This window comes from Rhinatrema bivittatum, chromosome 8 (assembly GCF_901001135.1).
Source record: "Rhinatrema bivittatum chromosome 8, aRhiBiv1.1, whole genome shotgun sequence".
Taxonomy (NCBI): Eukaryota; Metazoa; Chordata; class Amphibia; order Gymnophiona; family Rhinatrematidae; genus Rhinatrema; species Rhinatrema bivittatum.
In genome coordinates, this window is record NC_042622.1 from 139,747,980 (window position 1) to 139,760,410 (window position 12,431).

Genomic DNA, 12,431 nt, shown 5'->3' on the forward strand with positions numbered 1-12,431 from the left:
TGTTTAGAAGAGGCCTCAATGCCTATAAGAAAGCTGCACTGGTAACTCGAGACATATCCTTGGCGTTTGATACCGTCAACCACCAGATCTTGTTATATTGGCTGAGAGAGCTTGGATTAACTGAATTAGTACTTGGTTTGTTTACCTCTTATTTGACAAATCATTCACAATAAATATGTGTGGATCAGTTAGGTCTTCCTGGCACTGTATCAACATTAATGTGCCCAAGGCTCAGCCCTGTCGGTATTGCTTTTTAACATTTACATGTTACTGATCTGCAAATTGCGTGCAGGGTTGGGCCTTGGATACTGCATGTATGCCAATAATATCCAGTTCTACATCCAACTCAGGCCTTCCTGGGATGATACTGCTGCCCTTATTTCTTGCTGCATCTCTGCCATTCGCCAACGGTTGACATACAAGCAGCTCTCTCTCACTGTATCAAAGACCAAACTCTTAACTATTCATCATGAAGGTTCTATCACTGCTCCCCCATCTTTAAAGACTGAAAATACTGATATTCAGCTCTCCTCTAGTATTTACAGGTTACGAGTTATTACTGATTCTGACTTGTCCTTCAGGAAGCATATCAAATTGGTCATCCGGGCAGAATTCTTTAAACTACTTATGTGGTTTGACATCCTTACTGTTGGAAGTCAATTTTCTTTAGTCATTCAATCTGTAATAATGACATTTTTAGATTTTGCAATGTGATTTACTTGCCAGCTTAATACGTGCACTTCAATTGCTTCAAAATGCAGCAGCTTGGTTGATCTCCCAATCCTGTTTGAGAGATCACATCTCTCCAGTTCTCTTTCGTTTGCACTGGCTACCGACTGAAGCATGAGTAACTTGTAAGATTGTTAGGTTGGTGCATGAACTCCTTGCCTTTGATTTGTTTCCATGGGCAAACAGCATGTTGCGAATTTACAATCCATTACGGGCCTTGCAGTTTCACAGAGGGGCCTGCTTGACGTTCCAACTGTTCATCATGCACGGCTGATGGAGACGTATGGCTGGGCTTTTTTTTGTTGCAGCTCCCACGTTGTAGAACTTGCTACCACAGGAGTTGTGCACCACCACATGTACAAAAAACTTTAAAGCACTGCTAAAAACGTATCTATTCAGGTTAACTTACAGCTGATATGTTGCAAGTATTACAGGAAAATTTCAACTTTAATCATTTGTTTTATTCTTTATTCATGTTTGTGTCTTTTGTATAATGGTTAGTCTCAACATTATGTATGTTTGATTGAAGCCATCTAGAGCTCTTTGGCATTAGTGGCACATAATTATTAATAAATGTGGTAAAAGCATCCATGTACTTTGTAGTTTTGCAAGCTGTTTGAAAATTGCCCCCTAAAAAGGCCAGAGATCCACAGTCACTGAGCATTTAACATCCAGGCTGTTCAGTTGAGTGTAGCAAAGCTGAGATGATAAAAGGTTTTGTTACCTTGAGTTAATAGCATTGGATCTGTTCCCAGCAGAATGGAAGGACTGCTGGGAACAGATCCATATTTATCTGGGCTGGGCTGGAGCTATGAGGATCAGTCAAGTATGATCTTGAAGAACTTTTTGCGCTGCTCTGGCTATGAGCAGGATCGGTGGAAAAGTGTAGATAAGATTTGATCCCCAATCAAGGAGGAAAGAGTCCTGAGCTAGCCTTAGTTTGCTTGGAAAAACTGATCAAAATTGATTTAGCTTGCTGTTCTCCTATGAGATCACTGATTGTTGATCCTATAATTTGAAGATTTTGTCTGCTACAGATTGTTGCAGAGGCCACTCATATGGACAAAATATTCTGCTGAGCCGATCTGTGAGCAGTGTTGGAGGCCTGCAGTAGTGCCCGATTCTTGTCCGTGCAAGACTAGATATTAAATGCTTTCTGGCAGAGGGGCCATGAACTTATTCCTCCTTGCTTGTTGACATAAAATATGTCTGTCTGAATCAAAATGATCTTGTCCTGAAGAAGGTGCATGAAGACAACTGATGTGTTTGTTATTGCTCGGAACTCAAGCATATTGATTTGATATTGACTTTCCTCGGAGGACCAAGTGCTCTGGATTTGGCAAGAGCTGACGGAAGTTCCCCACACCTTTGATGTGGCATCCATTGTTAATGTTATTCAATAAGGAAGCTGATGAAGAGGCACGAGGTTGTAGCCACCTGACCTCTTGAGCAGTGTCTTGAGAAATTTGGACCATCTTGGAGAGGGGCTGAATTAGTTGGTCCTATTGGGAACATAGGCCTAATTGAATATGCATGCGAATTAGTGGAACTATATGAACAGCCGCTGCCATGTGTCCCAGCATGAGTAGAAGAGAATTCATTGTCAATTGCTGAGAGAAAAGCAATTTGTGAATCAATGACAGCATGATGATTGCTTGATTCAGGGTATAAATACTCTCTCTTGTAATGAATCTATCCATATCCCTATAAATTTCAGTCTTTGAGCTGGCACCAAATTCAGCTTGTTGAAGTTTATCAGAAAACCTGAGCTCTGTAGCAAGGAGATAGACTCATGCAGAGAGTTGATTACCACCTCCCAAGATCGAACTGTGATTAACCAGTCATCCAGATAAGGAAAGACTTGGATCTCCTGGCATTGCAGATATGCTGCTATCACCACCATGCAATTTAGTGAAGATTCTCAGGGCAGATGAGAGCAGAAACCTCCCAATTTCTTGGGAATGAGGAAATATCAGGAGTAAAGCCCTTAAGTATTTTGGGACACAGGCAGGGGTTCTACTGTCAGCTGATGTAAGAGTGTCTGAACTTCCAGGCATAATTGCAGAAGATGGGATGGATCCAGCTGAAGCATAGAAGAGGGATCAATGCAGGTGATGCAGTAGTCAAGAGAAATGCAAGCGGTACCCAGAGTTCACTATTTGAAGGACCCTATAGTCCTTGGTAATAAGACGCCACTTTTTCACAAAAAGCTGAATTCTGCCCCCGACTGGAACAGAGAGGTGTGGATTGAGTGAAGGGATCAAAAACTGGGCCCTGGTTTAAGGTGGGCTGGTTGCGCTGGTTTTTACTGCCTGTGTTCTCTTTGCCTAGGCCTGGCAGAAAGAGGTTGCTGATGTTGAGTTGGAAGAGGCTGAGAATGGTACTGTTGATAAGTCTAGAAAGGGTGCCTATGAAAATAAGGCTGCTTGTAATGATAGAAAGGCTGCTGCAGTGCAGCTGGCTGTTTGAGGCCCCATTGAGAGGGACTACACAGCTAAATTTTGGTCTTTTATCTACGCCACAGTCTTCCTTGGTTTCTACCAATATGGACTCCCAGGGCAGATCCCATCTTTTTGATAAACTTAGAAAATGAGAGATCTTCCTGAGGCGAAATATGGTCTGGTGGCTCCGGCAGAGGATCAGAAGGTATACCTGTAGAGTCCTCATCTAAACCCAAGGGCTCAGGATCACTCACCCAGGAATGCAACTAGAATGAGGGTGACTCAGGAGGCTCCTCCATCAGGAGTGCAGTTGATGCCATACGGTAAATTAATTCTGATCTAGAAGAATCTACTGCAATGGAGTGGGATGAAGAAGCAGCCTGAAGAATGGGCTCTGAGGGCTTGTTCAGCCCTATGGGCAAAACTGGGTCTCCGCTAGATGGAATTGCTAAGGCCAGGGTTTGAAGGACAGGCTGGAGAGATTTACCAGACTGCATGGATAGTATGGAAAAGAAACTTTTCACCAAAAACATAATCTGCTCCACCGACTGATACAGACTTTGACTGGCTATAAGCAGTGATATATCCTCTTCTGATACAAGCATTGACATCTGTGATTAGGTCTGTGGATGCTTCAAAGTGAGGAGTGCGGAATATATAGGATCTGGAGTCTCCAGATGGAACCCCTCCACCAATGACCTAGGCAGAGAAAGTGCTCTGGTGATTAGAGGAGGAAGGAGTAATCTTACGCCCTTCCCTGCAGATCTAGGAAGCGCTGTATATAACTGTATCAATAGGACTGGCTGTTAAGATTGGCAACTTGGAAGAGGGAGAATGCTTTGAAGATTTTGAAGATCTAGACATCATATTTAGATCAATTGTATTCTGATGGCATTGAGGATTATGCATCAATATGGGGCCACTTGCATCATTACTGCGCCATGTGCGTCGATCCAGTTGCATTGAGCACAGCAGTTGAAGAGCTGAGGCTTCAGAATGTGTTGAGAGGGTGTGGTGCTTCATCTTAGCTCCATGCATCGAGAGCACCAAGACAGAATGCATCAATGCTGTCTGTGTTGGGTGGTCAGATGGCGTCAAATGCCTTGATGCTTCTTGCTCCATATGCTTTGATAGATTGTGCATAGAGTGCTTCAATGTACCATGCATCAAGTCTATTGATGCACAGTGCATCTAGTAAGACGATGTTCCAGGCTTTGATTGTTTCATGCACCAGAGGATCTTGCATCAAGCGCATTGATGCAGATTGCGCTGTATACTTTGACTCAGCTTGTGCTGATGGCGCCAATACTGGATGTGTCAATGGTGCCAGCATCAAGGTGCCGCACTTTGAATGCTTATGTTTTTACAATGTTGGTTGCAGTGGCTCCAGTGACTTGAGATGCTTTTTCTTTGATGCAGCGCAAGTGGCAGAACTTGATTCCATGGCTTTGGACTGCATTGACAGGGAAGATTTAGATGGACTGTCACTCCGACCTTTTCCCAGTGAGGCAGATGACGCTGCACTGTGAGAGGAGGACTTGCTGCAATTCCCTAAAGATTTACGCAGTTCCTCAATGCAGTGTGCTCCGGAGCATTGTGATTGTGAGGACATTTGTCCCCAGGCATAACAATTTTGCTGGTCATGCTCCGAGGCCAAGCAGATATAGCAAAGTTCATGGTCATTGGTAATAGATATCACCTTACACAAATACACGGGTTGAAACCGCTCACGTTGGGTTTTTTCCTCTCTGACATCTCAAGGAGGCACGGCCTCTTTGAGAGGGAGAAAAACTTGATCATATCTCTTTTTTTTTTTTTTGTTAGTACTTAAAAGTGCTTTTGTGGGGCCACTGAGGGAGCAAGGCAACAGAAACAGAAGAAACTGATGGAAAAAATGGAGAATTTAAGTAATTTAGAGAAAAAATTAAGACAGAGGACACATTTGTGCTTATGATCAGACAAAAAATGGCTGAGGAGGCTCATCAGGCAATGCCCGCACAGAATTCCCACACATGCTCAGTAGAGCTCAAAGCTCTACTATTTTCGACATTCAAGACATGAGTCCGTTTGGTTCTGCCAGATGATGTCACACATGTAATGGTTAATTCAACCTGCTTATCGACAGAAAACTACGTATATCAGAATATTTTAAGATAAACCAGTAGTTCATCCTAAGAGAGAACATCAGACTACAAGCAAAGTAAGACCAAAAGACAGGCTGTGGCTTGGTGTGGACAGCCGCTAGACAGGTTGCTTCCATGATTGTGGCTACATGCCGGCTGTGGCTATGACTTTCAGGTCCAAGCTCACAAGATTTCCCTTTTAGGATTTTCTTTTATGATGCACACTGGACTCACCTACTAACTCGCATGTTATAAAATCGGGCATACATTTGTGCATGCCGGGTTGCACGCACAAATGTATGCCTGCGCGTATGTTTTAAAATCTGCCCCTATATGTCCGTGATAGATTTTACTCCCTCTCCATCTGCTGGTAGAGATGTCTAACTCATTTGTATGGATTAGCCTGCTTTCCTTAAGACTAATCGGAGAAAATTCTTTTTCACTCAACGCACAATAAAGCTCGGGAATTTGTTGCCAAAGGATGTGGTTAGTGCAGTTAGTGTAGCTGGGTTCAAAAAAGGTTTGGATAAGTTCTTAGAGAAGTCCATTAATGGCTATTAATCAAGTTTACTTAGGGAATAGCCACTGCTATTAATTGAATCAGTAGCATGGGATCTTCTTAGTGTTTGGGTAATTGCCAGGTTATTGTGGCCTGGTTTTGCCTCTATTGGAAACAGGATGCTGGGCTTGATGAACCCTTGGTCTGACCCAGCATGGCAATTTCTTATGTTCTTATGTTCTTACTGGCCATATTAACACATTATCATAGCTTAAATAATGTTGAGGATTTCCATCTGACCTGGCCTGACAGGCTGAGCCAAACTTAGATTCTCGCCATAGCACAGGGCTTCTAAAACCTATCCTAGGTACTTCTCCAACAATCAGGTTTTCAGGATATCCACAATAACTATGCATGAGCTATATTTGCATACACCTGGTTTCAAATATATAAAATTTCTCTCATGATAGTCATTTTGAACATTCTTAAAACCTATGGAATCCCCAGGACAAGTTGGGGAAGTCCTGCCATAGCACCTACAAACTTGAAGTTCCAGTTTCTTTTAGATAAACAATATCAAGCCCATAGATGCAAACAGCCTGGTTGGATTGAACTGGGAGAGGTGGCAATCATTAAAAAATTGTCTTGACTGAGTTGTTGGAAGACTACTAATATGGCATGCCAGAGGTGGTGGAGGAAATCACAACCATGTTTTGGACTCAGTGTAACATGAAAAGGCTCACGGGCAAACTTGTTTCTCTTTCTTAGCACTGTTGCCTGCTACTGATCCTACTACTCCCCTTATAATCCCAGATGGATATATTCACATAGGCTACAAACCATGCGCTCCACTGTCTAGCATTCTGGATACTTACGTAGAGGATGGGGATGATGGAAGGGTCGTCTCTGCGGATAATTGTTGGAATGTATTCAGCTTTTGGGACCTTGGAAGAAATGAGCTGTGAAGGGAAATGATGAAAATGAGAAAATCAGACAGAAGTCCATCTCTCAGCATCTCTGGTTCAGAGTGGCTGCTGGCCTGGATTTCAGCGCCAGTGGTATAGAGACACTATTACAGTATGACCACCTCTCCTTATCCTTTGAACACAAATTCTTCACAAAAGGAAGGATAATTTCAAACAAATGCATGTGGTGGCATATATGTGTGTATATGGCTGCGAGCAGATCTACGATAGTATTTTATAATCTGCATGTAAGACTTATGAGCGTTTTATAAAATATACATATCTTTACTCCTCAATATTCACAGATATGTAGGCTCAAACACAAATACATGCAATGTATTGAAATAATTTATATCAATTCACTTAACGTACATATTTCTCCTACCTATTAAATATATACGTGCGTATATTTTGTGGGTGAAAATAAAGTAGGACATTCTCGCGTATATCAGGATATTTTAAAACAAGTGTGTGTCAAGGAAATTATCAGTTTTACCAAACAGTCCACCAGTTTATCCAGCCCTTCTCTAGGTCATTGAGACCTGCCTGGTTCTTCAGCTTGAACTCCCCCCCAGTTCACCCAGCCCTCCTACCCAGCCAGCAGAACACAACAAACACGTTATATAGCACTTACCCTAGTAAGCTGGCAAATCTACAAGTGTGTCTTAAAATAGCAACTTAAGCACGTAAATGTTGGCACTGCCCTGGAACGGTCCTAGATTTCCACTTTTTTATGCATGTATGTGTGCACACAAAAGTGAAATTATAGAATATGCAAGTAGATGCTACTTCTCAGGTGAATTTTCAAAGGAGTTACGCGTGTAAATGTAACATACTATTGTAGGAATTTTCAAATGCCATTTACCCATGTTAAATGTACTTAACAAGGATACAACTTATTGTCAATTCAATGCAATATATTGTAGCAATTTTCAAAAGCACGCTTTAAAACCCAGTTTTAAGCGTGTAAATGCGTTTGAAAATCAGGCCCTTTGATTGTAACTTTAAAACGGGCGTTTAGGCACCCATTTACAGGGCACACAGCCAGATGCGCTGCAATTTTATATCGTGTGTGTTGAGTACGCGTATGCACAACAACATAAAGTCGGCTTTGGCTATGTGAGGGAACTGTAAAACAGGCACACATCCAGCCCATGACCAGTTTCGCCAAATCATCCACCAGTCTGCCCAATCTACAGCTAGGTCCTCGAGATCCCCCTGATTCTTTAGCTTGCACTCCCCTCCAATTAACCTAGAACCGTCAAGCATCCTATAGATAGTTGAAATAAGTTGACTCAGACTTACATCTCATCCATAGGAGAAATAACTTTGCACCGCAATATACCTGGCTATCCATCCATGCATGCATATCTCTTGGCCCTTCCCTGGAACACCCATGCCCAGCCCACATTCCACCCCTTTTTTCCTCCAATGCGAGATATGCATGCATCGGTACTTGTGCGTACTTGTGGGCAGCTTATAAAATTGGGTGGATAAGCGCATGTGCATCTCCCAATTTTGGTACATGCTCGGCTTTTAAAATTCACCTTTATGTTCATATATATTCATTTTTGTGCACACCAAGTTTTGTAAATTCACCTCATAGTTTCCAGGAGTCTCCAGCTTAGCAGGGATAGGCCAAGCCAGCCCTGGTTTTACCCTATTACATGCATGGATTTATAGTTTTAAAGTCTTTAAGAAAACTAAGACCCCTGAGTGCTTTTTGCGGCTGTTCATGTTATTTTCACTCTTTAATTATAATTAAATTATTATTAATTATAGGTAGCAGTGTGATGCCTGCTCAGGTTCTGAAAAGGTTCAGTGTAGCAGCATCCAGATTTGCTTAGATTCCTAAGAGTAGCTAGGACTGCCATCTGACCAAGTCAAACTAGATAGGCTGATCCAGTTCTGGCTTTATACCATTGCATCTATTGTATTTCTAGTCCCTCAATGACAGGCAGAATAAGTTCATAGATGCAGATTGTCAGGGAGGCCCTCGGTCAGGTATCAGCCCTAACAGTAACAGAAGCTAAGGGGAAGATAGACCTGTCTCAGCAACATTTAACATCTCTAGTTTTATCAGCTCTACTTTTGCTAATCCGATTCTCAGGTCTCTAGAGGGGTTTTTTTGACAGTTAATTCTGGCATTAAAGTAATGGTAGTAAGGACTTGGACACTGATACAAGCATGAGGGTGATTGACTTTGAATCATGAAAATGTGGTTGGAAGGGACCACAAGAGATAATTCAATTCATAAAAAAATAAAAACATAAGAATTGCCATGCTAGGTCAGACTAAGATCCCTCGAGCTCAGTATCCTGTCTCCCAACAGTGGCCAATCCAAGTTGCAAGTACCTGATAGATCCCATAAAGTAGATCTAATTCTTGTTAAATACTCCCAGGGTTAGCAATAACTTTCTTTAGTCTTCTTGGCTAATAATACGGGATGGGCTCCAAGAAGTTGTCCAAACGTCTTTTAAACCCTTCTATGCTAGTTAACTTGATCACATCTTCTGGCAACAGATTCCACAGCTCGATAGCCCACAGAGTGGCAGGGTCTGATATACTTGTACCACACCAAACATTTATCCAAACTGCTCCTAAAAACCTCTGAAAACTGAGGGGTCAATTTTCAAAAAGTCTAGTCTCCTAAATTTTGGAGTTAGGTTCCTAAATTGGTGCTTTTGAAAATTTACTAGGGCTGAGTCCTAAATTTAGGATCCCAGTTTTACTAGGTCCCTAAATTTAGAACCCTAAAACGTGGGTGGCTACAGGGGTGGAGTTAGGGTGGGGAACTAGGCACCTAATTTAGGGACTTAAATATAGGTTAATGAATACCAGACCTAAATTTAGGCCCTAACATTTTAGCTGAAATGTTTAGCTGATAACTTGGTCCCTCCTAAGTGCCTAACTTATGAACCTAACATAGAAGCTTAAATTTCAGAATTCATCTTTTTTTGAATATTGGTCTCTAAGGATTCAATATTAAGAGACTATCCAACTTCCTTAGCAGGATAAACTTATCTGGCTATCATGGCCATGCTATTGAATATACTTGGCTATCATTAGCAGGTAAGTTTATCCAGCTAACTTTAGAACAGCTGAATAGCAGTCCTACTCAATCTGGATAACTTTAGGCCTAAGTTAGGGACCCAAGTTTTTATCTTAAAATTCACATAAATTTAGGGCCCTAAAATTTAGGAGCTGATATTAAAAAATAGCTGAACTCTTAAATTTAGGACCCTAATTTATGTACCTAAATTAGGAGCTTATTGACAGCCAAATTTAGAATCCTAAGCTTTCAGTTGCAAATTCACAAATATTTAGGATCCTAAAACTTAGTTAACTTTGTTTTCCCACCCTCACTCCGCTCCTGTAACCAGACACTTTTCAGGCACCTAAATTTAGGAGCCAAGTGAAACTAAGAGGTCCATATTCGAAAGTTGTCCAGCTAAAATGAATATTCTGACACTTGTATGGCTAAATTCTAGCTGGATAACTTTTTACCTGGCTAACATTTGGCTAGATCAGTCAGGGGTACTCTGGGAGCATAACTGGGAGGAGTTGAGATAGCTGGATACGTTAGTCAAATAACTTATTCGGCTAATTCTAGTCGTCCCATAGACCTTCCCTAAAGTTAGCCAGATAAACTTATACAGCTAACAATAATGTAACTGGATATGTTTAGTGGTGTGGTTGTTAACTTTGGTTAGCGCACTCTAACACGAAATACGAATTTTTCCGAAATTTCTGAAAAAATTCTTCATTTCAGAGCACTCCCGAACCATGACGAATTAGACAATTTAGTTGAAATTGTCTAACTTGTTTAAAATAAATACACATCTCTAATTCATTCTGAAATCTTTATGCATTATTTACCCTGCATACTTTGCACCTGCAAAGTAAATAGGGTATTCCCTGCAGCACCAACTGCCGTGGGACTTTCAAAATGAAAATCCAAAGGGAGTTTCCCTTTTGACATTCGGCTTGCAGGTCCCATAGTTACAAGCACTGTAGGAAGGCTGATAAAACTGTAAACAGTGTTTTCTGTAGCTAGCAGAATGAATTAGCCATTATATGTGGAGACGTCATCCAGCACCATCAAATGGATTGACTCTCCTAGCAAGTAGAACTTTTAGCTCTACTGACCATGTGCGGGATATCCTGCATGGGTGTTGCCTAGTAAGCCTTCTCAGTCAATATCAGAGCTAATCTTAGCTAAGTAGTCGACTCTCCAAGAAGGCGGGCAGGTATTTAACAAATGTAATACATTCTATTTATGAAAAACACTGTTTATGGTAAGCAAACTTGCTTTTTCTGTCAATACAAAGGCTGAATTAACTATGATATGTGGGGAGTCCTAAGCTGACAGCAACAGTGGAGCATTTATTGAGTAAGCAATCTGGACCCCCACCATGGAGAGTAGACTAATAAGTGAACAGGTTACACAAAACTGGGTGTCTGAATTTACTGTAAGTTCTCAAGAGATTGTCCAGACAGCAGTGGGACATAAAAGTGTATAATTACGATCACGTTGCAAATTTGCAGACGTGTTGGAGAGGTACCTCTCAGAGATGAGCAATGGAAGAGGTCACAGCTCTAACTTGATGAGCTTTGATAGTCTGTAATTTGTAGGTCTGTGACTGTGTAGCAATGCTAATGCAGTCTGCTATCCAGTTAGAAAGTAAGAACATAAGAATTTGCCATACTAGGTCAAACTGAAGTTCCATCAAGCCCAGCATCCTGTTTCCAACAGTGACCAATCCAGGTTATAAATACATGGTAAAAACCCAAACAGTAAATAAATTCCATGCTACTAATGCCAGTAAAATGTAGTGGTTATTCCTAAGTCAACCTGGTTAAAAGAGGTTTATGGACTTCTCAGTCCAGGAACTTGTCCAAAGCTTTTTTAAACTAGCTATGCTAACTGCCTTTAACCACATACTCTGGTAATTAATTCCAGAGCTTATATGTGCATGGAGTGAAAAATATTTTTTTCAGATTTGTTTATTTGTCCTACTTGCTAACATCATGGGGTGCCCCTAGTTCTTGTATTATCTGAAAAAGAGTTAATAACGTTCCACATTTACCGTTTCTAGTCCTCTCAAGATTTTATAGACCTCTATCATATCCCCCTCAGCTGTCTATTCTCCAAGCTGAACAATTCTAACCTCTTTAGCCTTTCCATTCTCTTTATCACTTTGTTCGCCCTTCTGTGCAACTATAGATTTTTTTTAGATGTGGTGACCAGAATTGCATACAGCACATTTGCAGACTGGTATGTCAAGCCTATTAGGATCATAAGATATGGATAGTTGTGAAACTTGGTGAAGCAGCTAAATTCTTGTCTTGTTGTAGGCTAACACTCTCTTGCAATCCAAATAATGAAGAATTTTCTCTCCATTGCAAGTATGTGGCCTCAGAAAGAAGGTAGGTAATATAATGAACTAATTGATATGGAAAACCGATACGACTTTTGGGAGAAACTTCAAGTGAATGCAGAGCACCACCCTATTGTGGAATGCATATATGGTAGATAGTAAACCAGTACATGGAGCTCGCTGACTCTTCTGGCTGATGTTACTGCCACAAGAAAGACTACTTTCTATATCAAGAATTTAAGAGAAGCTGATTATAATGGTTCAAAAGATGGCTTCATCAGTTGAGAGAGGAC

General features: G+C 41.2%; 1 protein-coding gene across 7 annotated transcripts in view; it reads right to left on the minus strand.

The window, feature by feature from the left end:
* Window positions 1–12,431, minus strand: part of NSMF (NMDA receptor synaptonuclear signaling and neuronal migration factor) — a 137,163-nt gene that overhangs the window by 20,493 nt on the left and 104,239 nt on the right. For all 7 annotated transcript variants that reach the window (XM_029612180.1, XM_029612185.1, XM_029612183.1 and 4 more), the window contains one exon: window positions 6,668–6,751. In XM_029612180.1, the coding sequence (XP_029468040.1) occupies window positions 6,668–6,751 (84 nt within the window). The remainder of the gene's footprint in view (window positions 1–6,667; window positions 6,752–12,431) is intronic.